This window comes from Meriones unguiculatus, chromosome 11 (genome assembly GCF_030254825.1).
Source record: "Meriones unguiculatus strain TT.TT164.6M chromosome 11, Bangor_MerUng_6.1, whole genome shotgun sequence".
Classification (NCBI taxonomy): domain Eukaryota; kingdom Metazoa; phylum Chordata; class Mammalia; order Rodentia; family Muridae; genus Meriones; species Meriones unguiculatus.
The window spans coordinates 103,755,805-103,782,676 of NC_083359.1; the positions used below are offsets into that span (position 1 = coordinate 103,755,805).

The window sequence follows — 26,872 nt, forward strand, 5'->3', positions numbered from 1 at the left end:
GTCAGATGCTCCAGGCACCCAAGAAGGACCAAGGGGATGCAGAACGCAGTGTCAGACACCCGGGTCGCCCTGGACATCACAGAAATCTCACGTGCCAGCGTCGGGAACCAGGATCAAAGGTCAATTATGGGAACTAAAGTTGTGCTTAGCTCTTCTACGGGTCAGGAAATAACCCAGAGTTTTAGGAGCCTGAGTCAGGAACTGAGAGCAGAGACCAGATAATATATTTCCACTTCTATCACTGGATAGCCCACATGTGTCCTCTCTAAAGTTCCAATGGCGCCATTAAGAGGTGATAAGGAACAAGGGGTGGGATGGGATCAGAAACCTTTTACAAAGGTGTTTCTGCCTCCAGCTCCATGAAGAGCAGGTGTCCCTTCCCCTCAAAGAAGACAGCAACAGGTGTCATCTGAGGTCCCTCCCCTTGGGGGCTCTGTCAGAGGTTGATAAGCCCCGCCCTCTTCTCTTTAAATGTCTGCCGCTGTGCCTCTGCCAGTGCTGAGTCCACAGGGTCTGCCAGACTGCCCTTCCCTGAGCCCATGACCCTCGGCCCCAGCTCCCTGGTTCTCTGCCCCCCCCCGAAACCCCATTATTTCCTCTACCTCCCTGGTGGACATCTTAGTCAGGCCACATGTCTTACACACAGGACAAGTCTCCTAACTTCTCAAGGTCAAGGCAAAGAATGCAAAACGCGTTTCCCACTTCAAAAGGAGCGAGAGGGTTTATTCACATCAAAGTGTTTGCGGGGTGTGTGTGTGTGGAATGGGAGACTCCGCTGTGGGAGTCGGGGTGGGGTCGCTGCTTCAGGTTGTAGCCTTCAGGTATTATGTGATGACATTCTCAAGTTTTCAGATGGGTAGAAGCTACTGGTAAGTGTGATTAATAAGGTATTCCGTTGGTTTACCTGATAGTCAAAGGAATGTTAGGTCAGATGCAGAGCTGAGTGCTAAATCTGTGTTAAAGGAACTAATGATAGCCCAAGAGAACGTTGGCTTGGGATCTACCATGTTTCCAGTCTCTACAATCAGTCTACAGAACTTTCTTCAGGGGACTTCAGTCCAGGGCAGTCTATGACCAAACCCTTGAGAGTGTAAGCTCTCTGCCTTCCCCCCCCCCCAGGTATTACACACCCCTGGCCTGGAGCCCTGGAGGCAGTGTCATAATCATTCAGAATGACTTCTCCAGTGGTGTTAGCATGACACAGGGGGCCATGCTAGGAGCTAGCTGATGCTCCCGAGGAGGGCTGCCTAGCTGAAATGCACAGGGCCCACCTGCTCGCCACAGTGAACAAAATAAGGACATGCCGGCTCTGAGGTATGGCTGAGGAGAAGACAGTTTTTATTGTAGAGATGGGGGGGGCGGTACAGCTAGAGGCATCTGGAATTGTCCAGAGCAGAGGGAGAGAGTGGTAAACCGAGCATGACCACCTGACAGGACTGGGCCATGAGGGGGGAAGGGCAAAAGAGGGAGAGAAGAGACTGAGAGAGGACCGAAAGGGGGGTAATGAAGAGAGTGTGTGGCCAAAATGGCAAGGTTATATAGGAATCAGAAGCTGCAGGGAGGGAAGCAAAGCCCCTAGGCTGGAGACATTTAGGGGAACAGGGGGGGTGAGAAGAGCTGAGTGGAGCCCCAGGTGCTGAGCCTGGGCTGTGTGAGCTTTAGTATGCCAACAAGCACCCCAGTTAGCAATTTGTTCCAGGTTTCTTTTGGACCTGGCACACAGACTTGTACTTTATATTGCCTTTGACCTGAAGGAGAGCCAAAAGTAAATTTAGCCCTGGATGAGCCACCAAGCTTGTTTAAAACTAAGTCATAATGAGTGAAGCTTGGTGGCTCACAACTGTAACCCTGCTTCTTCAGAGGCAGGAGGCAGGAGGATCTGGGAGCCAAGGTCATCCTTGGCCACATAGGCCATTCTGAGCTATGTATATCAAAAGAAAAACAAAGCAAAAATTAATAGTCAAGTTACTAACTTTCTTTCTTTCTTTTTTTTTTTTTCCTTCTCTCCCCCACTCAGCTACACAGCAAGACCTCGAACTGAGACAGGCTGGGGAATAACAGCATGAAGAGTGAATTTAGGGAGAGCCAAGTGTGGGGAACTTGTGGGAAAATGGCCTCAGGCAGCCCTGGGATGGGAGGTTGATCAGAGCGCTGGGGTTTGAGAGAGAAGCCCTGCTCCGCAACAGGAACAGACGAGGCTCAGGGGAGGCAGCCATCCTGGCAGATTCAGGCAGTCTTCCTGACTGGGAACTTTGGGAACTTTGGTCAGGATGAGACGTGGGGCTGAGGATGTAGTGGGGTTGGGGAAAACATCAGGCCCAGAAAAACAATGCAGACACCGCCCCTTGGAGGGCACAGGCTGCCAGGACCTGATTTCTATTGTTCTACTTCCTCCCTGGGGCCTAACTGAGAGTGGGCCACTGGCTTGCTGATTGTCACTGTAGCCTTGAAAGCATCTTAAGAAGTCAAGAGGGGAGGGGAGCCAGAATAGGAAGTGCGGTGGCTCTGTAACGGAGGCTGGCAGAGCAGCAGGAGCTACAGTGTGCTCCATTTCAGCCTCCTTGTTCTACCAGACAGGGTACCAGGCCCAGAGAGGGACAGTGCAGTCAAAAATCACACAGCCAGTCCCTCTCCTGACTTCTCTCACAACGCCCAGGTTACTTCCTAGAGCTGGCATCAGATGACAGTGGGGCTTCTCTTTGGGGACAGTGTACCCCAAGTTCCCACTCACACAGGACAGCCTGACAAGTGCCTAGACAGCTGACCCAGGGCCTCAGAGAGCCTCGAGGTCAGGAGCTATTATTTCACCATCCCTACCTTCTAAGGACAATGTTTTGGAATGACACTTTCCTGTCACCCAGCTCCAAGGCTTCAAGGCCGGAGATGGCTAGGACAGCACACAGGCAAAATTACCTCCCATTGCCAAGGTCAATACAGGACACCTAATCCAGCCACTGCCATTGGCCTTCTGCACATGTGGCTTCCATTGAACTGTGAGATAGGGGTCCTCTCCCTAAGACCCGTGATCTTCATGGATGCACATTCCTCACACTGGACTGAAACTGCCTGCAACTGCTACACAGACACAAAGGGCTCTGTCCCTGAGCTCCACCAGTAATGCCAAGCATGTCAGAACCCCATTTGTCACATAGGCAAACTGATTCAAAGAAGCTGAGCCTCTTGACCAATTCCTCACAGACAGGGCTGGAGTCGGGTGCCGGGGCCACTATGGAGTACAGGACAGAGCTCCCTCGTGCCCTGGAAGCAGAGACACTCTTCAGTGCGGAGCCTTTTAAGCATTGTTCCAGGGCCTCCCCCTGAAGGTGCATATCCTTGCTAGAGCAGCTCAGGCATGGACAGGCCAGAGTAGGCATGTCCAACTCATCCTGAAGGCCAGGCAGCTTCAGACCTTCCTATGTGGTGGGCTGAGGCCTGGGTAGGTGGGCACAACAGCCTGGCTCAGTCCTGCTTGCTTCTCTTGGGAGGTGGTTTCTTATGTGCCTCTATGCTGGATAATTTTATGTCAGCTTGACACAAACTAAAGACAATTAAGAGGAAGAAATCACAACTAAGAAAATGCCTCCATTGCTGAGAAGTGGTGGCACATGGCTTTGATCCCAGCACTTAGGAGGCAGAGGCAGGCAGTTCTCTAAGTTCAAGGCCAGCCTGCTCTACATAGTGAGTTCCAGGACAGCCAGAGAAACTCTGTCTCAACCCTCCCTTCCTCAAAAAAGTCTCCATAAGATAGGGTTACTTGGCAAGCCTGTAGGATATTTTCTTAATTGGTAATTGATGAGGGAGGGCCCATTTCATTGTGAATGGGGATACCCCTTGGCCGGTGGCCCTGAGTTCCATAAGAAAGCAGGCTGAGTGAGCTATGAGGAGCAAGCCAATAAACAGCACCCCTCCATGGCCCTAACATCAACTCCTGACTCCAGGTTCCTGCCCTGTTTTAGTTCCTATTCTAGTTTCCTTCAATGATGGACTACATAAACCAAATAAGCCCCTTTCTCCCCAACTTACTTTTTGGTCAAGGTGTTTTGTTGTAGCAATAGAAACCCTAACTTTAGCCCTGAAGTGTCACCATCCAGTCCATGTCACCCCAGAGGGTGACAACAGTTGTCACGTCTGATGCCAGGACACACCACCATACCTGTTCCATTCCTCTGCTGCTGCTGGACTCCAGGTGCCCAGCACTCATTTGTTGCATAACGAAACACACAGCTGGTGGAGAAATGTAGCTAAAAGCATTTGCCATGGAGCTTGACATCCTAAGTATGGTCTCTGGGACCCACATGGTGGAAGAAGAGAACTGACTCCCACAAGCCATCCTATGACCTCTACAAGCATGCGATGGTGCACATGCATGCAGATAACACATCAAATAAACAAATATGAAAATTAAAAAAAATTAAAATACATGCACAGGGACTGGAGAGATGGCTCAGAGGTTAACAGTACTGGTTGCTCTTACAAAGGTCCTGAGTTCAGTTCCCAGAAACCACATGGCTCACAACCATCTATGATGATATCTGTTGCCCTCTTCTAGCATGCAGGCTTACATGAAGACAGAACACCATATACACAATACATACATTAATCTTAAAAAAAAAAAAAAATACATGCACAGCCAAAGAGGCTCTAGGTTTTTAAAACAAAATCCCAATCGTTTGATTTTACCAGCGAAGACTCGGGAGCCAGATGCTGGTGTGAAAACTTGCTAGCTCAGAGAGGCAGAGAAAGCACCCAGCTGACCTTCCTACTCCTCTGTTCCAGAAGGAAAAGGCCCCTCTCTTTCTCCATGCTGTCTTAAATACTTTTTAACTCAATGTTCCTTCTAGTATTTTCTTATGTTCTCTGCCTGTCCACTGGTTGCTTTCTCTGCCTCTTGTCTTATGGTTGACTCTATTTAACTCTTGTTTACATGTGTGCTAGAGCTGAGCCACACCACAACAACAAACAGGTTTTTCCAGTTCACAATGGGATCAAATATCCTGCAACACTAGGTGGTTAAGGATGGTGTGATTTTGCAGTTTTTATTCTATTCTGTTGCTGAGTCCATAGATTACATTCCTGCTTGTCAGGAGCAGTGGATCTCTGGACCCCTCCTGAGCTCCCAGGAGGGAGCTTAGGAAATCTTCCTCAGGCTCTCAAGAAATCTTCCTTAGGCTCTCTCCTGGAGTTCAGCCTCTCCTGCTTCTCTTGTCATAGATATGCCAGGTTTTGGTGTCCAGAAATAAGGTCAGGGATGAATAGGAAGAAGTTTAGGGCAAAGTCCTTCCTTATCTGGGTTCCTGGTTGAGACCAAAAGCCTCAAGCAAACTATCTCAGGTTCAAAAAAGGGATTTGAACCTGTCTCCTGTTGCTCTGAACTCCCAGCCCACGGGGGCCCATCTCCTGTTGTCCCAGCCTGCTTGTTCTCAAGCGAAGAGTCACCTGGGCCTCTTGTTCTGCACCAGGCAGGCAGTTGTCTCACTCCTCCTTTGTTTTCCTTCCCTCCAGCTCTGCTTCCCTCACCCTGATTCCCTGAGATGGGAGGGGGAGGGGCAAGTGAAGAGAGAACTTAGCTTGGAAGGGCTGCTAAAGGAGAGCACAGTACAGTAAGTGTATGTTGTATTCTACATGGTGTGTGTGTGTGTGTGTGTGTTATGCATATATGTGAGGCAGGTGCCTATGCTGAAGTTTCAACAATCCTCCTGTCTCAGGCCTCCACAGTGCTGAGTTACAGGTTCCGGGGAAGCAACGCCCAGCTTTTCACATAGGCTCTGAGCTCAGGTGTTCACACTTACACAGCAAACCCTTACCCACTGAGCCTTCTCTCCAGCACCTCGGTTTGTTGGCTTGGTTTTGTTTTCAGTAGTGAGGAACGGATCCCGGGGTCTTGGACAGGCAAGGCAGTTCCCCTACTACTGGGCCAGCCCAGTTCCCTTAAGGGCCTGCACAAGGTTCTTAATACACTTCATATTTATCTTTCCCAGTAAGCCTTGGAAGTAGATACTGTTTGCCCTTCTTTGCAGAGGAGACAAAACAAACCCTGAGAGTCAAGGAAGTTGAAGAGTGTACAAGGTCACTGCCTAGAAGATTGGAAGCCAAGTTGTCTGATGCCAGCACGGTCCGGTTACACAGGTGTCTACTGCAGCCTTGACCACTTGAGTATGTGGGTCCTGGGACGGGGAAAGGGAGCAAAGTGACCAGTCACAGAGCATCAGTGAAGACAACTGAACACTGACTTGGGGTCATATATCCCTTCCTTGGCCGAGGTTTGTGTCTCTCTGTGTGCCTTGACTGTGACAGATCAGCAGGTAAATGCATACATGCAGGCTCTCAGGCAGCACAGTAGGGCAGACTGGTTAGGGTGCCAAGTGTCTCCCAGAGCCTTCCTAACTGCCTGAATAAAGAAATGCGGCCGGGAATTTGTAGGGGGTGTGCCTGCCTCTCAAGCTCCTCTCTAGCTGGGTGTGTTGGCTCATGTCTGTAATCCCAGCACCAGGAGGTGAAGGCAGGAGTGCTACCACATTTGAGGCCCACATAGCTCCAAAGTGAGTTTCAGACCAGCCTGGGCTGCAGTGTGAGACCCTGTGTCAGAAAAGGAAATGAGCAAAGGAAAGAGACCTCTTCCCCAAGGTCCCTCAGAAGAAACGGAGAGGGGTGTTTGCTTGCATGTTTGTCCTCCCGAAGGGGACGGCTCCCAGTGCGGACGAGTTCAGAGGTGGGCCTCTGAGGAACGGTGGATCATGATGGACAGGGAGGACAGGCTTCACTGATGGGTCAAACCACAGTGGATACAGTTTGACGGTGTTACTGGAGGCGTTGCGGGTAGTAGGTAGGATCCTGGAAAGGTCTAACTTCCCTTGCTGTTTCTTCTCTCAGCTTCTTGGCCACCATTGAAGAAAGTGGTTTTTCTCCGCCATGGCATTCCATGTTTCTGTCTTGCCACAGACCTAAAACTCAGAGGGTCGTGGACTGAGAACTCTGAAGCCAGGAGCCAAAACCAATCTTGACTCCTATAATTTGTTTTCTTGGACATTTTGTTGCAACACAAAAACTGATCAAGACACCCGGATGTAGCTTTGGAGGGAGACTTCCCTAAACATATCCGAGTTTTTCTTTCAAAAGTCTATTAACCCCAGATGTGGTTGCTGAGAATGAAATCGAGAGCCAAGCAGATGATAGTCACCCAGCGTGGGCTCAGCACCTCATTTCTGAATTTGAGGTTGTGCACGGCTTAGCTCTCTCCCCTGATCCCTGTGCACAGATCTGTGGCCAGCATGGCAGATGGAGGATGGGCTCATGAATGGTTCACAAATCTAGTTAAATGTCGACACTGGGAGACACATTCCAGCCTGAATTCATTTAAAAGAATAAGAGTTGGGGAGAAAGTTCTCAACTAACCTATATGCCCCTTTCTCCTCACTAAGCAGTTAAAGAAGATACATTTTAAAGCATGTTTCTTTTCTTTTATGTGCATTAGTGTGAAGGTATCAGATCCCTTAGAAGGGGCATTACAGATAGTTGTGAGCTACCATGAGTGCTAAGAATTGAACCCGGGTCCTTTGGAAGAGCAGACAGTACTCTTAACCACTGAGCCATCTCCTTAGCCCTGTAAATGTGTCTCTTTAATAGGTTATTTCCTGTTTAAAATAAAGAAATTAAGTTTGACAATTTCATACATGAACATGGTAGTTTCTGTCTTCCTTCTTTTTTCAGACAGGGTTTGTCTGTAGTACTGGCTGTCCTGGAACTGATTATGCTGGCCTCATACTTGCGGAGATCCTCCTGCCTCTGCCTCCCAAGCGGCTGGTGGTGCTTCCTGACTCCTCCCACTGTTGCCTTCCGTAATTTACCTCCCACCCCTGTTAACTCCGAACATTCTCTCCCCGCATTCTGTCTTTGCAACACCAAAACCAAAACCAAGTTGTATATCTCAATTGTGAGCGAAGCGATTAAGTCTCAGGTGGAAAGGGCCCTGGCTTTTAAAAACCAGTGAAGGAAGTGGGGCCCTTCAACTCAATTTCTGTCCAGTCCTTTGACTCTGATGTTTATGTAATTAACAATCTATTTGCACATACCAAGCAAGCATTCTAATGTTGATCAACATCCCAGAGCTGGCTTTGACTTCTGTCTGCTTTGAACTAGGTCTATTTCAAGCCTTGTTACCAGGGGTAGAAGAGGAAATCACCTGAGAAACACTTTAAAATCCAAGTGAGACCTTGAGATGCAGCACTAGCTGGCTCCCCAGGAGCTGGAGGTGAAGGTTGGAGCTTGAAGCCCCCCAGGGGGCCAGGTTTGGCACAGGCCCTGCCAACAAATCTTTGTTCTCTTGCCCTGCCCCCTGCGCGGCTTGCTGTTCCTGCCAGGTTTTGGCGCTGGGCCTTGTGGGGGATCTTAAGATCTGCTTTCCCTTTGGCTGTGATGTGCACTGGAGTGATTTGGCTCAAAAACAACTTGCCTCCAAATTTAAAAACAAAACCCAGTATTTATTTCTCCACATTTTTCTAAATCATATTAAGGGAGCTTAAAAAACAAAACAAAAACAAAACCCCTCAGGAACCATTTGGCTTTTGGGCAAAACCATGAAGCCCCTGAAATACAGCCTTTACAGGAATATTGAGGTGTCCTGCCCACTCCCATTATTTGTACCTGACCTATGCCTACATTTTATCACAAAATAAACTTGCCAGGAAGTTCTGCTGGAGCTCCAGACATTTATTGCTCTAGACCCTGTGAGCCGTCTTTATTTCTCTGTTCTCTTGCAGAGGCAGAACCAGGAAAGATAATCTAAATACAAACGCTGAACTGGGACTACCTAACGCAGTGGTTCTGAACCTGCGGGTCACGACTCCCCCAGGGGTCAAGAGACCCTTTCACAAGGGCCACCTAAGACCATCGGGAAAACACAGATGTTTCACATTTTATTAAGATTCATAGCCATAAGCTGGGCGGTGGTGGGTGGTGGCTTGAGCCTTTTGTCCCAGCACCTGAGAGGCAGAAGCAGGTGGACCTTTCTGAGTTCGAGGGCAGCCTGGCCTACAGAGTTCCAGGACAGGCTAAGCTACACAGTGAAACCCTTTCTCAACAACCACCTCCCCCCCACAAAAAAAATCATAGCAGTAGCAAAATTGTAGTTATGAAGCAGCAACCAAAATAATTTTATGATTTTATGGTTGGAGGTCACCACATGAGGAACTGTATTAAAGGGTCACAGCAGTAGGAAGGTTGAGAACCAGTGGCCTAATAGAGAATATTACAACATGGTTCCATGGCCACAGTGATGCCTGGAAGCCAAGATCTGAGTTCTAGTCCTGCTTCTTGGTCAGATATCATTTGGTATTTCTCTGACCAGACATGAGTGCTGGGCAGGGAAACAGTTCAGGGGTGGAAGTGGGCCATTCGAGGTGGCAGACGACTCCATCCTCTTCAGTGCTGAGGTAACAGATGTGTGCCTCCATGCCTATCTCCAACGGCAGCCTCTCACCTCCCCTGCATGACCTGAGAATCATGAGCCAAGTATTTTTTTTTTTCCTGGAGATGGAACCTAGGGTTTCCATGGTAAGAAAGAACTCCGCCATCCCAACATATAGGGACCTGTTACCATGAACTTGCCTTGCCAGAGAATCTGATGGCTCCCCAGAACCACTTGCTCATCGTTCGCTTAACCTCTACCCTGTGAGGAATCAGTGAGCTGGCGTGTCTGCCAACACGCCAGCACTGAGGGGCCCACTCCACTGGCCCAGCTCCCTCCCTGGAGCTCCATTAGCAGAGGCATTTCCCAACCAAGGCAGGGACCAGAGGCTTCTTAGCTTGCAAGGAATGCAGACTCCTGGCTCCACACTTTAGTCAAAGGTTCTGGAAATTTTTCATTTGTAACAGATGGTAGGGCTGTGGCTCCCCACCCCAGAGCCTGTTCTGAGGGATTCTGGAGAATGTAACCTTTAGCCCTGCAGGTGTGTGTGTGAGGTGGGGGGTACAGCCCAGGAGACATCACCACATTCCCAGGAGCTGCTGGAGCCCCGGCCATCTCCCTCAGAAAAGAGAACAAGGGAAGGTGCAGCCCTGGACACACAGGAAACCCAGACAAACTGGAACTTTTATTTATACCACAAGGCAGGAGAGGGATACAGAGAAAGGGTTTCCAGGCCAGTGATGGGAGAGCTAAGCAATCAAACTCAGTTGCAACAGGGCATGGCCCCACTGCCAGACATAAGGGAATAACCAGTAAAGCAAAGAAAGCAGCCTACAGCACGAACCAAGTTTGCAGGCTGGAAGAACCGGGCTCACAGAACCGAGAGTCCTACGCAGACCATGTAACCACACAGCGTGCTCCAGGGGCTGAAGTCCACCCTGCGGCAAAGCTGGCTGAGTCCCAGGACAGCCTCTGTCCTGAGCTTTTGACTTTGGACATTTCTGAGTTAATTCTTAACCAGACTTTGAGGGACACGGGGCCAGATGTGCTTTGGTTTGATGATTTTCCAATTTGGGAGGTGAGGAGGAAGACTCCCAGGAAGGGAAATGACCTTGACTGTTCCTTCATCCCTTCCCTGGGTCACATTTCTCCCTACTTGGCAGGATGCTGTGGGTTCCCTGGAGCTCATCAGCATCAGGAGGTAGCAGGGGAGAGATCCCGCAAGCCTCACACTCCTGCCTCTTTCCAGCTAATTGTGTATGGCTTTTCCTCCTATTTATCTTTCCACTTCCCATCCTAGGCCTACCCAGCAAGCATCGCTTTGTCACATCTGTGAACCTACACAAAACCAGCTTGTATTACTGGGGCTAAAGTGAGAGCTTTTCCTTCCTAGCTCCAGGCCCTGGGCATCTTCTGGAGGCTGAGGCTGAGTGAGCAGCTGCCACTGTCTCCTCCACCCGTTCCTCCTCTGTCCCTCTGTCTGTCTTCCAGCCCTCTCCACCCACCAGTGCCTGATGGTTGGGCCCAATGGGTGACATGTGAGCATCATGGCTTCCTTTATGTGCCCCAGAAGCCTCAGGCCAATAGACTGACACTGATTCTGCAGAGTAGTTCCCAAGACCTGCTCTGGATCTCGACCATTCCAGAAGCAAAGTCGGAATCCTGGCCTGTTGTTGGGGTTGGCCAAGGGTCACGGTGAGAGGAGCCACTCTGAACTACTTTAAACACAGTGTGATACACAGCAGTACAATTTCCCAAACTTCTTAGCCTTTGAGGGTTTCTTCTCCACTTCTCCCAGCACTCAGTGTTAGTCTGTGAACCACGCTTGGCATCAAGCCTGGGACTCTTGCCTACTCTAATCTTTGAACCTAAGTGAGGTGCAGTCTTAAGAGGTGTGAGGTCAACCACCAAGGTGCTCTGGTCCCCCAGCTCCCTCTGCACCCACATACAGTCTAGCCTACCCAAGGAAGTTCAATGTCGCTCTTGGCTCTTTTCTTCCTTCCTCATGCCTATCTCTTACTTACTCATTCCTCTCTAAACATACATGCCAATTCTCATTCATATCCTCTCTCTCTCCCTCTCTCCCTCCCTCCCTCTCTCTCTCCATCTACCTCTCCCCTCAATCAAACGGAGCAGGTAGGCACCTGTCGCAGTGAACTGCTGTGGCCAGCCACATCTGCAGGAGTGCTGCCAGCTCCAAACACAGGAGATGGCCCAGACCATGCTGGACCAGGCTCTGGCTTTCAAAGTGTGGCCTTTGTGGCAGTCTCCCAACTTGCTCTCCCTGCTCCCCTCCCTCCCTCATTGCCAGCTGCATACTCATGTAGATGGGTGAAAATGACACTCTTTGATCTCCTTTCAATAGTCCCCACAAGCCGTGAACATGGGATTCAAAGCATCATGGTCTTTAAAGATTGTTTCCTTCTTTCTTTTTGCCCAAACCTGTAATTAAATTTCCGACGACAGTGGAGAAAAGAGATGAGGGAGTCTGAAAGACTTCAGAAATGAACAGCTCCCTTGCTGTACTCAGTGAGAGGATTGTGCAAGGCCTAGTGCCCATCAGGTCCCGACCTTTTCAGCACCTAGCAACCATCACATTAGAGGCCTCCTTCAAAATCACCCATCTCCCACGTGTCTCAGACCCCAGACCTGCCATGAGCCTGCCTGCATGCACCCCAGGAAGGCTCTAAGCAGCACAGGCAGCAAAGTAACCCTAACCCCAACTCCACCTTGGCCTAATTCTCTGCAGGACTCCCTGGGTCCACTCACGTCCAAGAGTGGCTCAGCAGATGAGCAGGGACGGTTCCTGCCCAACCCTCAACCAGTTCAACAATGGTTATGAAGCAGGGTTCCTCTTCTGCGTTCCCGCGAGTCTGAGTGTGAAGTGCTGGCTTCACACCGTCCCCCGGCGCGGAAGCATTCCGGTGACGCCTGCCCCTGCAGCCCTGGCTAGCGCACGAACGACACCACGCTGGTGGCTACTCCAAACGGGGCGGAGTAGGCTGCAGCGAATCCTTGCAGGCCAATGACGATGTACCGGCATCCTTTGCTGATGGCCTTCCCGAAATTCTAATTTTAGGAAGAGAAAAGAAAAGTCAGGTGAGGCAACCTATCGATTCTCCCACGGGTCACCTGGGAAACTATCGAGACCCAGTGTCTTCACATCCTTAGTGCCTCAGGTCCCTACCCCTGCTCACAGCAGACATTCTCCTTGCTCAGTACGTGCAAGCACAGCACGTTTCCAGATAGTTCGCAAGTCTTATTAAAAACAGCGCTACGCCGCCAGCTCTAGAAAGAAAACTCCTGTTATTTTAAACTGAGAGTGACCCCACTCCCTCAGCTGAAAGAGCAGGGCCCTCACAGGGCCCTCACGGGGCCAAATTTTCCTTCAGGCATCTTGTCAGACAGCCCTGCTGGTCCCTCCTATACTCCCAGTGCCTACTCTGGTCTGACCCACACATTTGTAACCCGGAAGTTTTCGCCATTGCCTGGGTGGCGTGTGCACAGCCTTTTTATGTTTCCAGAACGACCTGACCTTTGTTGAGGCTAAGGACAAGGCAATGCTTTCTGGATGCCGCCTTCTTGCTCCTCCTGGGTGAGGGTGGTGCAGAGGGAGGGGACATCCCACACACTCACCTTGGTCTCAAAGTTCTAACAGCTGACTTCTGAGATGGCCCCCAGCATTCCTCTCCCCACCTCCAAATTCTGCTGTCACTCTCGGTGACCTTGGCGTTGGTGTTGCTGACCAGAATCTTCTCTCATACCCCTAGACTTTCAGCCCTGTGATTTTTTTTTTTTTTCTAATTCATAGCCTGAGCCAGGTGTGGTGGCACAGGCCTGTATTACCAGCACTTGGGGAGGCAGAGGCAGGCAGACCTCTGAGTTCGAGGCCAGCCTGCTCAACAAAGCGAGACCAGGACAGCCGCGGCTACACAGAGAAACCCTGTCTCGAAAAAAAACAAAACAAAACAAAAAAATGCACAGCCTTTATTGCCTGAATCACACATCCCTGGAGAGTTTGTTCATCTTCCCCCGCTGTCTTCAAGCCCAGCGCTCCGGCTCCTGGTTTCTCCCACCGTGCCAGTGTAATCCTGGCAAACCAGCCCTTTTTCTTGGGTCCTCCCCACACTTTTGCTTGGTTATTTTCCCACCATTCCTTAGTTTCTCTTCTCCAGCAGCATCCTTCTCTTCCTCTCTGTCCATTCCCCTTAGCTTATACCATGCCAAGGGACACCTTGCCACTATTACCTGCCCAGTGTCTCTGCTCTCCAAGTGAAAAGCCTCCAGACACGGGCTGCACCCCATGCTTCTCCCCTCTCCCATTGGCTGCTGCCCACACACATCCAGGGACTGCTCGGTCAAGGATGCCTACAGCCTCCACGTTGCCTGATCCATGCAGTGTTGTCGTCTCCCTCCCTGAGCTCAGTGGGCCTCTCTGTGACCACTCACCCCCTCCTTCTCCTGGTTCTCCCCTACTTCATAGTGAACCCCTCCTAAATGCTCTCTGTCGGTTTTGTCTTCTTGCAGAGTTTGAATAATTGAGATCTTTGGTCCTCAATCCTGGGTCCTCTTCCGCTCTCTGCCTAGAACCCCTCAGACTGTTCATTCAGCTCTGTTTGGGATGTCCGTGTTCTGATGCCCCACAATTCTTCTGAAACTGTCTTCCCTTGCATGGAGCAAGCTTGTGTAACTCAGGTGACTGGCACGTCCTCGACAGCCCTGGCTTAAGGGATCATGAAGAAAGCTCTGGGAAGTTGTATGTCTTTTGAGACCAGACAGCCTGTGTGGGGCAGAACTGAATCCTCTTCAGAGGCATCTAACATCACAGGCCGAGGCCTTCACCCCATGCTTAGCTGGTTCCTGCCTAATGAAGGCCATCTGTATGTGACCTGTGCTCACAGCTAGGAGTGAATTCTAGTCAGATCTTCCCTAATGTTCCTTTGCCTCAGTTTCCTTGTTTGTATAACGGGAACATGGAGTAAGTAGCCTTTCCCTGTGGTAAAGAGGCTTGAGGAGTTTCTCCAAGGGAAGCACTGGGAACAGTTCCTAGCACATGCTGTAGGCAGGGTCGGTGCCCACAGTGTCAGCTCTCCAAAGAATGCTGAGTTCGTGGTGGCAACACACCAGACTGAGATGTTTCTGATCTCTCAGAGAAGCTTTATTTCTCTCTCTTTGTCTTTTTGTTTTTGCTTTCATTTTGTTTTGTTTTTGAGAAAGGATCTTACTCAGTAGCTGGGCTGGCATGTAATATACCATATAACCCAGGCTGGCTTTCAATTCATGTTGATCCTCCTGCTCCAGCTCCCTCAGTGATGGGATTATAGGCGTGAGCCACAATGCCTGGCTCGGAACGTTTCTAAAGAGCTTATAGAGTTCTTTATGAGTCCTAAGTATTCCGTGGACGTCAGAGTCCCCACACTTCAGCGTGTACCCACCAGGTACCCAGCCTGGAGAGAGGGCCAAGGTCTTTCCCTCAATCCCTCGCTAGGTCATGACAAGCTCTGGGAAAAACTGGTGCATCTAAGTCTTCTCAAGACACCACCTTATCCATTTCTCAAAGAGACATGTGTGTGTGTGTGTGTGTGTGTGTGTGAGAGAGAGAGAGAGAGAGAGAGAGAGACCTAGAAATGTTTGAAAAGAGTCAGTGGGAGACTTTTATGTGTTTGAAACAACACATGCCATGCACCCCAAGATCAACTGCAACCGTTGACACTGGTCATTTATAAACAAGGACACCAGAACCACGCTGCTTGCCTCAAACTTGACATGACTGTTACTGGTACATCCACTTTCCCATAGCTGGTTCCTTTTTTTTTAACAACTTATCCCATCATCTTTACAATTTGCAGAGAAAGTCTGCCGAGACAGCTCATTAGCTGGAACACTGTCAACACCCAGCTTTGAGAAGAGACCAAGGAAGCTCTTGACTACCACAATGAAAACAAGTCTCTCAGAGGGATGATGGGGATGGGAGAGTGTGGGAGAGTGTGCCAGGCTAGCCCACCAGACTCACACCTTCATTCTCAGAGCCCATGACTGCATTACCCTGGAACGGGATGAGGGGCTTTGCCAGGATGAGTCAGCTGAGGCTCTTGAGGTGGGAGGTTCCCTGGGGCCTCCTGCATACTAAAAAAGTGGCTCTACCCCAGGTAAGTATCCTCATGCAGAGGGATGCAGGGGGAGTGAGGCAGAACATGGAGGGGAGAGACAGAAGGAGGAAAGGACTTGGGGGGGGTGTGATGGTGGTGGCACACTACTGTGAAAAGGAGGAAGATGGCCTCTGCAGCTTCAAAGAGCCAAGTGGGAGCAGCCCTCATGATTTTAGCTCAGGAGGACCGTCTCGAACTTCTGAGTTCCAGGACTGTAGAGAACATTGCAGCCAGTCTCCAGTGGTGCTGAGGACCCCACGTCCCTCCGAATTAGAAGAGGAAACATCTCTCCACAGACATCGCTGTCCAGTTACAAAGTCATGTCTACTGTTGAGCTGCTCCCAGGCGCCAACCTGAGGTGGGTGGGTGGTCAGCTACAGATCGGAATGAATGAGAACTCACCCCTCAAAGGGTGGCAGCCCACAGCGCCAGAGCCTCAGCCAGGTGGCCTGGCATCTAGAACCTTCCCATGGATTAATTTATCCACTCTGGACATGATTGCTGTGCGTGTTGGTAGGGTGGGGGTGGGGTGATAGGGTGGAGGAAACCAATATCTGTCGTCTTCCTAAATTACTCTGCACCTTATCTATTTATTTAGAGACAGGATCTCCCACTATATCTGGGTTCACAGATTCCTCTCCACTGGCTGCCCTTGTCTTCCCCTTCCTAGCCCTGGGACTATAAGTGCCACCCTGCCAAGCTTTTCACTGGGTTCTGGGGGCTAAAACCTGGGTTCTCATGCTTCAGTGGAACTCAGAGATCTGCCTGCCTCTGCCTCCCAATGTTGTGATTAAAGGCATGAGCCACCACCACTCAGCCTCAGCCCTCATTATTATCAGATGGTGTGGAGGAAGGAACAGAGGCAGGGAGAGGAAGCCGAGACCAAAGTCATAGGCCCCTGGACAGTCATGCAGCCCTCACATCTGGTAGGCTGGCTCTTGGCCCCTACTTCAAACATGAGGACATTTCTTCTACTTTTTCCTTCAACTTATATTGTTGTCAAACCTAGGCCTCAGTACATGCTAAGCAAGTACTCTACCAGTTACCTCCATCACCAATGCTCACTCATTGGGTTCCACTCACTCTGTAGCCCAGTTTAGTTGGCTCTAAACTCCTGCTCTTCCTACCTCTGTTTCCAGCGTGCTGGGATTACCAGCCTGCAATACCATCCTTACCCCACACTTTCTATTTTACCCTCCAACCCTCTCCTAGCTTCCCAGTTAACACAGCATAATTCTTTTCCTTACCACACTTCTCCCCGTGCCTCTCAAGGGTGCCTGCAAAGGCGGCCTGTTATTTTCAGCTAAGTTTTGAGGCATAATCCATCCTTCTCACCCACAGATCTACAGGAGGGGGCCAGGCCAGTCTCCTTCCCAGCTCTGTGGCTGTCCAACTCTACAGCTTCATTTCTCTCCAACTCCAGCTTCCTTCACAGCCCCAGCTTCCCAAGGTTGATGAGGGGACTCAGGCATGAAACGTATAGAAGGTAACACATACCCAGCCTCCTGGCAGAACATTACCAATTTAGGCTCCTGCCTTTCCCCTGTGCCCAGCAGAGAGCACTTTAACAGTAACGAGTGCACCATAGGCATGCAATTATTTTTTTAAAATTAACTGGGAACATTGATCTCTACAAGAGGCCCAGGCACAAAGGCTTCCAGAAGGCTGGACCAGCTCAGTGTGAGGGTTGGCCCCTGGGTAGGCCCATGTCGGTGGGGTGGGTGGGGCAGCAGGGGAGTGAGCCTGCCCTTTCATGTTGCACAAAGGCCAACAACTTTCCTTAAATAGAAGCAGGAAGGGGCTTGTGTGAAGGATCTGAGAAGTTAACAGGAATGGGAGCTAAAAGAAAACACTTTCCATAATAACCAATTACTGGAGCTATTCATTTCTAAAAGAAAGCTCTGCCTGGCAACCGTGGGGAGTGCAGGTCACCTTTGTCTTTTGCAGGAACCTTGGCTGTTCTTGTGGCTTTGCAGGAAAGGGGGAACCTTGAGTTCTCTTCCTTCTTGTTGGAGCCTGGTACCCTGTCAGCTGGCCTGAGAAAGTGGAAGCCACAAGGACTCTTTGATCCCTCACTTGGGGCTATAATCTTATTTGGACTTCTTGGGATCTGCTGAGCTAGTCATGACATTCTAGAGCTTACCCACATTTCTCTTCTCTCCATTCTGGCCAAAAAAATCCCTTTCCATGTCAAAATCTCTCTCTCTCTCTCTCTCTCTCTCTGTGTGTGTGTGTGTGTATGTGTCTGTGTGTGTATACAAATTCATGTAACATAAAACCAACCACTTTAAAGTGAAAAAGTTGGGGCTGGATAGATGGCTCAGCAGTTAAGAGCTTTGACTACTCTTTTTAAGGACCTGGGTTCAGTTCCCAACACCCACAACCACATATAACTCCAGTTTCAGGGAAATTGATGCCTTCTTCTGGCCTCTGTGGGCACGCGGCAAGTGGCTCAGACATACATATAAAATAAATGATTTTATAAAATGAAGTTAGTGGCATTAAATGCCTCTATAATGTGTAACATTATAAAGTTCTGTTCACTTCTAGAACATTCTCATCTCAGAAGAAAGCCACATACACAGCAGGTATCTCTATGCCTCTGCCTACTCCCTAAAGATCACCAATAAAAAGAATCATGGGAACCATATGTAACCTGTGTGTCTGGCTTTCTTCATACCATGTTGAGCCATGCAGCAGTTAATTTGTGGCTTGTTCCTTATTATGGCTACTGAACAATAAATAGTCCATGGTGTGTATAGCCCATATTTTGTTCATCTACTCATGGATATTTGGATTGTTTTCACCTTTTGGCCATTGGCAAACGATACTTCTGTGAACATGTGTGTGAAATGATTTGCTTTGCAAACATTTATGAAGGCAAAACCCTCATTGCTTGAGTAGCAGTTCTCTCTCTCTCTCTCTCTCTCTCTCTCTCTCTGTCTTTAAAGCTGGGGTCTTATGTTGCTCAGGAACTCTCTAAGGTAACAAAAAATTACTTTGAACTATTTTTCCAAATTTTTGTTTGTTATTAGAGACAGGATTTTTCTGTGTAACCGTGGTTGTCCTGGGGCTCACTCTGTATATCAGGCTGGCCCCAGCCTGCCTCTGCCTACCCAGTGCTGGGATTAAAGATGTGCCACCATCATCCACCTGACTTCGTCTTTTTTTAGAATAGCCATCCTAATAAATGGGGTCTGGTACCTCAGTTTTAGCTAGGGCTAGCTCTTGATTGGATTAGGTCATATAGCTCAGGCTGGCCCTGTGCTAGCACTCATCCTGTCCCTCCCTCCAGAGTATTGGGATTACAGGTGTGACTTTCCTTGCTTTGGTTCTATGTTGAAGCCTTATCTTTCTTCTGCCCGGCGTCCAAGTCAGGGCGATGAGTAGTTGCTAAAATCTCTGCTATGCAGTGAAGGAGTGGGGTGCCCCAGCTCTGACATGTCTCTCCAGGTGAGCTGTGGCCTCTCCCCCACCTGATGTTAGCATTCATTTTGTATGCACAATGCCTGGCACAGAGTGGCTACCCCCAAAACCTTTCCAAATGATAAACTAAACTGGCAAGGGCCTGAATACCTCAGGTATCATAAAGGTCATCTACTGAGGGCTACTGATAAACGGACAATAAACCAGGAGAGGCCAGAGGACTTTGACCAGGACACAATCAATGATTTTGTGATTCCAGGACACAATCAATAATTTTGTGATTAGCCTTGTCCAGGCCAAGGCCAAGAGAGCAGTTCTGCTTCCCCCCAGGCAGAGGCGCCTAGAAACCAGACCCATTTACCCTGGAAATAAAACTCATTCCATTCCCTATCCATTCTTCCTCCAGCTCTCCCACCTCCTCCCACTAAAGCAAAGGGCGGGCGGAACATCTGAATTCCTTAGTTCCGAGATAGCTGCTGGTTAGGGAAAGAAGAAGAATCAACAGGTGCTAGATACGTACTGGCCGAGTTGGCGGGACCGCGGATAACCTGGGCCTATGACGGAAGACACAATCACCTAACCTTCTCACGTGGCGGGCTGGCCCGGGAAATCGATGGACCAGGGTTGCAAGTTCCCAGCTGGGTCCAAATCACCCAACCTCACTAAGGCTTCAGCAATCCCACCAGCTACAACAGGGAACAGGGTCCTGCTCGCCTCAGGCCGTGCGCTCAGCGCCACCTTCCAAGTGACTGTCCCGGACGCAGAGGGGAAGCGGGCACAACTCCACCCAAAGCAACTCCAGGTTCTGTCAGGATCAGGGCGGCGGGGTGGTGGGGACCTACCTTGCCGTACTTCTTCAGTTTTCGCCGATACTTCTTCTTGGGTTTGTCGCCTGCCGCGGGCTCCTCCAGGGGCTCGTAGCGCTCGGGCAGCGCAGCCAGGTGCACCCTGCGCGCGCTCGGGGTCCCCGCGCGCCGTCCGCCCTCCTGGCCCCGCTCGCGCGCACAGTCGGGGCTCGCCGGGTCCTCGTCCTCGCCCTCCAGGTGCTCCAGGATGACATCCGTCTCCTCGTCACCGGCACAGCGCGATCGCCCCAGGGGCCCCCGGCGCGTGAAGCTGCTCGCCGCTTTGCTTCGGAGCCGGGCGCCCACCGTCATGATGCCGCCGAGTTGCGGAGAAGGGTCGGGACTGAGTGGCAACCTTTGCTCGGTGCCCCGCCCCGCGGCTGCCCCAGCGCACCGCCCCGGCGTGGTGCGCGCGGGGGACCTGAGGACGCAGCGCACCCTCGCGGTGGGGCCCAGGATTTCGGCCGCTGAGACCCGTGTGCACTTAGCCGGAGAAGCAGGCTTCAGAAGTCACAGAGCTCTGGGCAGGCAAGCTGGGCTGTACTGGAAACAAAAACAGACTCCAAACAACAGGCCTCCATTTGCGGGCATTCAGAATTGGCCGGGCGTGGTCGCACACCCCTTTAATCCCAGCAATCCAGAGGCTGAGGCAGGCGGGTCTCTCTGTGAATTCGAGGCCAGCCTAATCTACAAAGCGAGTCCAGGACAGCCAGGGCTGCTACACAAAGAAACCCTGAAAACAACAACAAACCAAAACCAAACAAAAACCCGAACAATAACAAATAAATCAGCCTTACTCCTGTAACAGTTGATACCTAGCTATCCTTCCCATAATGCAACCTAGGAAGCGGAAGCAGGAGGATTAGGGGTTCAGCGTCATTCTTGACTACAGTGAGTTTGAGGGCAGCCTCCACTCAAACACGTATAACAAATGCAGTTTTTAAAATTTTCATGTCTGACCATCAGTATTTCTACGACCTATTATAACATTCCATACATACTTACAGCTAAGTAAAGGGTGGAGCCCAGCCTTGAAAACCAAACAGGCTTTTAGACGGCGCATTCTTGGCAGTGGAACCTGGACAAAGTCTATCAAACACAATGGGGGAAGTTTATGGGAAGGACAGCTAGGTATCAACTGTTACGGGAATAAGACGGATTTCTTTGTTGTTGTTGGGTTTTGCTTTGTTGCTGTTTTCAGGGTTTCTTTGTGTAACAGCCCTGGCTGTGCTGGACTCGCTTTGTAGACCAGGCTGGCCTCAAATTCACATAGATCCGCCTGCTTCTGCATCCTGAGTGCTGGGATTAAGGGTGGGAACCATCGCTGGCCCGGCTTGTTGTTTTTCAAATTAAACCTTTTTACCTTAAATGTCTTCCTTAACATTTTAGAATCATGACAATGTTTTGTTTTGTTTTGAAATTCATTTTTTTGCTATGTTTAATTATGTGTAAGTATGCGCAGAGGCTCTGGCTTGGAGCCAGAGTTGGTTACAAACACTTGATGTGGTTGCTAGGGATCCATCCCTGGTCCGCCACAGAAACAGTCTATGCTCTTAACCATTGAGCGATCTCTCCAGCCCTTCCTTTTAGACTGTTTAAATTTTCTCTAACAGACTTCCTCTACCGCCAGAGATCTCCAAAAGCCTCCTGTTCAGTCTTCGGGAGGAATTCTTCACACAGTAAATGAGTGTGGCCTCCACTTTGGGAGGAGAAACTCCTTTTTCTTTCCTTGTTTGCACTTTTGTTTTAATGTCTTCTACAGAACTAGGTCTTTTGATGCCTTAAGACTTTTTGTTTGTTTGTTTTTCTTTCTTTTTTTTATAAGCATTGTTGACCTTCTGATTTTGTGTTGATGGTTTTGAAGTCTTTTCCATTCTGGTTTGATTTCTGCACCTTGTTTTGCTGGAGTGTCTCATACAGATCTGTTCCCGAGCTTTTCCTTCAGTCTGTTTCCTCCTCATCAAAATCATCATCATCATCTCAATCAAATTTTACTTTTATTCCGTGGAAACTTGTCACCACTTCCACAGGAGATGGCTTCCCAGAAATACTTAAAAGTTTTATTTTTCTCCACTTCATCTTCTGTTTGTGCACCCTCCATAGTTACTGGATGCTGTCCAGGTATATGTCTAGAAAAACCATAAACAAGCAAACAAACAAACAAATAAATGCAGGGTTCTTTTTGTTTTGTTTTTTGTTTGTTCGGTTGGTTAGTTTTCAAGGTAAGATTTCTATGTGTAGCCCTGGCTGTTCTGAACTCACTTTCTAGACCAGGCTGGCCTCGAACTCACAGTCATCTGCCTGCCTCTGCCTTCCTGAGTGCTGGGATTACAGGTGTGCACTCTGCCATCCCCCACCCCATTTGTTTTTGCTTGTTTTTTTTTTTTTGTTTGTTTGTTTTTGTTTTCCCCTTGTCTTTAACGGCAGAGTTTCTCTGTATGTCCCAGGTGTCCTGGAACTTACTCTGTGGCCCAAGATAGCTTCAAATTCAGAGATCTGCCTGCCTATGAGAGTAAAGGTTTGTGCTACCACATCTTGCTTTGTTTTTGTTGTTGTTTTTTTAAAGACCAGGTCTCACTATGTAGCTCTGGCTGTCCTAGAACTCACTATGTAGACCGGACTGGCCTGGTATTCACAGAGATAGATTCACAGAGGTGGATCTACCATCTCTGGCCTGCTGAGTGCTGGGATTAAACACATAAGCCAGCCACCATGCCCAGCTGGGTTAGGTTTTTTGGGAAGGAAAAAAAGAAAATAAAACATAGTTACCATTCCAGGTGTGGTGGCACACACCTTTAATTCACAGCACTGGAGATCTAGACTCTCCAGAGGCAGGTGGATCTGTGAGTTGGAAGCCAGCCCAATCTATGCCAGGTGTCCTGGAAAGCCATAGCTGTTTTGTGCCTAGGACATGTAAAAATCAAATCAAATCCAGGTAGCACAACATGGAAGGAGGAAGACAGTCATAAATGCCACGCAGTGCGTGCAGGGAATGACACCCACAGGCCTGCCCTTGGCCCCATGGCACAGGCAGGCCATAGACACACAGAGATCTGTGGACTACCATGCCACCCAGAGACCTGTCCTCTACAAGAGCAGTCAGTGCTCTTAACCACTGAGCCATCTCTCTAGACCCAATTTAATTCCTTTCTTTCTCTTCCCTTCTCTCTCCCCCCCTTTGTGTGTATGTGTATGTGTGTGTGTGTGTGTGTGTGTGTGTGTGTGTTTATGGGGGCCAGGGTTTCACTGTGCTGCCTTAGCTGCCTCAAACTTACAGAGATCCACCTGCCTCAGCCTCCCAAGTGCTAGGATTAAAGGCAGGCATCGCCACACCCTGCAAATTTTTTTTTTATTTAGCGAAAGGCTGTCATTTACTAGAGAGAATTGCAAGACTGCAGAAAAAGCATAGCAGGGCAGTGACCTCCTTAGGTAGAACAGACACCGTATTGACACAGGCGACACGCCACTCAGGAGGCGCCCAGGTTGTCAGGCATTTCCCCCAAATCACTAGACTCTGAAGGCAGGACAGGAAACAGAAGTTACGCAGACATGTAGATGCAGGTCATAGGACAACCTGTGGGGGTTAGTCCTCCCACCACGTGGTTCCTTGGGATTGAACTCAAGTCATCAAGCTTGGCAGGAAGCACTTTCATCCACTGAGCCATCTTGCTGGCCCGGTTTTCATGTTATAAACTACTGTTACACAAATGGGTCAAAGGTAGCCCTCATGGTGTTTGCTTTTATGCCACAGCCTAGGACTCTCAGTTTAGCGTTGCTGGAGCCAAATGGAAAACCCTTATGCACCCACTTGCTTCAGGCTCGTCAGTGCAAACAAGCACATCCATATGTACATATTTCACACTTCACTGTCTGCTTGCTCTGCATAACTTGTAAAACTACCCAACATCTTCTAGCCATAGATATGACAACCTGGGGCTCTGAAAGACCCCCACATGGGTGCTGCCCTTTGGAGCCTCCTCCAGCCTCTGCATTGAAACCTCTTCTCCCATGTTCTGTAGGCAGAGAAACATCCGTGCTCTTTCTCCCTGCTGGCTTGGGGTTCTGGACATGCTCTGGAAGGCCTCCCGCTCTGAGGGTTCTCTTCTGGAGCTCTGCAAACTGCATCCAAACAATACTTTCTGCTCGCTATTCTACTGCCACCTCATGGCCATGCCTTTTCTCTGATCAACCTTTAGACTCAGAACTAACACATACAGCCTTCCGCAGAACAGTGTCAAAATATGGTTTCTGGACAGCGAGATGCTTGCTTTTTATATTTTTATCGTAGCTTATTTACCTATTTCTCTCCCCCGCCTTCCCTCTCTCTCTCTCCCTGTGTGTCATGCATGTGGAGGTCAGAAGGCAACTTGTAGGAGTCAGTTCTCTCCTAGCATGTGGGATCTGGAGGGGGACCCACGTCCCCAGGTTGGCAGCAAGCATCCTTCCTCACCGAGCCCTCTCGCCAGCCCAGAGACGCTTAGGTTTTAGTTTCCCATCTGACTCACCTCGGTTGATATGGACAGGCTTTTCATCATTCTGCAGGGCAGAGCCGTACTCCATCCTATATATGCTGCCGTTTCTGCATCTACTCATGCTGAGGGATGCTTAGGCTGATTAGCTAGTTATTTATACTTCAGTGAATGCAGAATACAGGTTTCATTTTAATATACGGATTTCCTATTCCTTGGGCAAACAAACAGCCAGTAGTGTGTTGACTGGAGTCTATACCATTTTTACCTCTAAAGAACATCCGTACTGTTTTCCAAAACAGCTGCACTAATTCACAACCCCCCTAACAGTGTGCAGTTCTCTTTCTCTACAGTCTTGCCCACACTATCTTTGGTCTTTCTGGCAATGCTCAGATAGGAGCCTCTTGATTTCACTTCCCTAGTGCTGGGATCGCAGGCATGCCCACCACTACTGGCTTGATACTGTGATTTTAAAGTATATTTTTGATCTGTGATTTTGAGCATTCCCCTCCCCCCACCCTCCATAACCTCATTGGCCATTTGGGTATCTTTTGAGCAGTTATTTACTTAGGTCCCTTGAGCATTTGTAACCTGAGGCTTCTTGCTATTCAGTTGTCTGAGTTCCTGTATGCTTTAGATATTAACTATCAAATAATGCGCAAACGTTTTCTACCATGCTGTAGGCCATCTCTTCATTCTGTCAATTGCTGCTTATCGGTCCATGGGCTTCTTCCGTGACTACAATCCTGGAGCATTATTTTTAAAGCTTCCATTCTACCCCTTGCTGGCTCACTGGCTGACACTGCTGTGTTTAGTGGTTGTGTTGAATGTATAGTATTCCTCTTACTGTAATCCATCTTAGAGTGACAGAAAAACACACAAGCACTGTAAGCGCTCCTCAAAGAACCTCCAGGCGTGTGAGCTGCGTTACCATTAAGTCTTGGTTTCACATGTCAGAGGGTGTGATGGCTGATCCTGTCAGCTTGACACTTGAAAAGAGGGACCCTCAATGGAGGAATCGCTTCCATCAGGTTAGCCTGTGTGCATGTGTGCTATGTATGTGGTTGGTGGTCACACCAGCCAGAAGAGGGCAACAGGTGTATTGGAACTGGAGTTACTGGGAACTGAACTCAGGTCCTCTTGAAGAGAAGCCAGTGCCCTTAATTTGTTAGCCTGTAAGCCATCCTTCCAGGCCCCAGCTCTGACCTAATAATGGGACTCAGGACCTCCCTCTTAATGTAGTGCAGACTGCCAGTTCTGTCAAGACACAGAGCTGGGCCATCACAGGGTGCATTATCCTTCACTGGCTCATACCAAAATCTGCAAAACCAGTTTGCATGTATGCTAACATGGTAAGTCCCTCTCACAGGATCTTGCTACATTTATTGCAATGTCTGTGGAATATGCCTTCCTCATTCTCTTGAAAAAGGCTTCCTAGCTCCATCCTTTAAGCCTTTCTATATATTCTCTCTACAATCTTTTATTTGACGTAGATTTTTCCTACTGTTTCCCTAGGACCCAGAACCTGATGGCTATTCACACTCCATACATTTGCTGCATCAGTGAACAAACAGATTAACTGCAAGTTGAGGTTGCCAGTGCATTCTGTGTATAGTTTCGTTTGCTGGGACAAACCACACCTGTGGCCCTGGCTAGCCAGGAACTTGCAGCCATCTTCATGCCTCTGTTTCCTTACAGCTCTCTCTGTCTCACTTCCCCTTCTCTCAGAGGCTCCTTCCCCCGGAGGGCCTTTCCCATTTCTGACTTTCTTGGCTGTTATATCACCCAAACTCACTCTATCCTCCATTTCTGGATAATTTTTCCTCCTCCTCTTCTTCATTTTGGCCTTTCGGTGCTTCCTGTTCATGTGTTTTTGGACTGTGTAGATGTTTCCATCAGCTTCCCAGATGACCCACAGCCCTGGAGGGGTGAGCACTGTCTGTAGAGCCGTTTCATATGTCTTAAGCTGCATCGTTCCCTCCACAGACATCGTAAAAACAGGGCAGAGAGCATCTTGTTAAACCCAACAGGCCAAGAAGCTGGGCCTGGAATGTCACTTTCAGTGACAATCACCCACAATAACATCTTTGTGTTTACAATCAAGTTGTACTCCACAAAACATTGTTGTGTCAAGGTTCTGAAGTGGATTTCCTCTTTATTTTGCTGTATTTTATTTTTGCTGTGGTTAAATAAAATACCGTGTCCTATTTTCTAAGAAATGATACAAATAAAACCTCTTCAGGAAATCCTGCTATCATATAGCCAGGTGTTTATTTATGCAACTGTATTAAAAACTTCCTGAGTCTTCAAAATAATGTTATCATGAAGATATAAAACAGAGAATATAAAGTGAATGCCAAATCTCATTTTCAGTTCATGAAAAATAAGGAAGTAAAATTCTCTTCCATAAAACACGGGGGTCGGCTGGAGTGAGAAAACGTAGCCGCTCTTGCCTCTGCCTTGGAAGATGCCTGGGGCTTCTGTTCTAAAAAGTATTGCAATGACTGGAATTCCTGTAAAAAAGACAAGTTTCTCACCATAAAGACATCCTGAGAACTTAAATAGCCCGGAGCTTGCTTG

General features: G+C 49.1%; 1 protein-coding gene and 1 long non-coding RNA gene across 3 annotated transcripts; one reads left to right on the forward strand and one right to left on the reverse strand.

Moving 5' to 3' along the window:
* Nucleotides 1-7,607, forward strand: LOC132646508 (uncharacterized). Of its 2 annotated transcripts, none has more exons than XR_009584807.1 (4): nt 1-119; nt 5,503-5,600; nt 6,018-6,260; nt 6,871-7,607. It is a non-coding gene; the product is annotated as an uncharacterized LOC132646508 (long non-coding RNA). The 2 variants fall into 2 exon arrangements; XR_009584806.1 differs by having other exon boundaries at nt 6,018-6,126.
* Nucleotides 7,608-10,067: 2,460 nt separating this feature from the next.
* C11H1orf115 (chromosome 11 C1orf115 homolog) lies at nt 10,068-20,198 on the reverse strand. The gene is made up of 2 exons (XM_021635795.2): nt 19,821-20,198; nt 10,068-12,472 (listed from the first exon to the last, which is right to left on the reverse strand). Exons 1-2 carry the CDS (start codon nt 20,133-20,135, stop codon nt 12,353-12,355), a joined length of 435 nt encoding a protein of 144 aa, XP_021491470.1. The 5' UTR covers nt 20,136-20,198; the 3' UTR covers nt 10,068-12,352.
* Between the last annotated feature and the right edge of the window lie 6,674 nt (nt 20,199-26,872).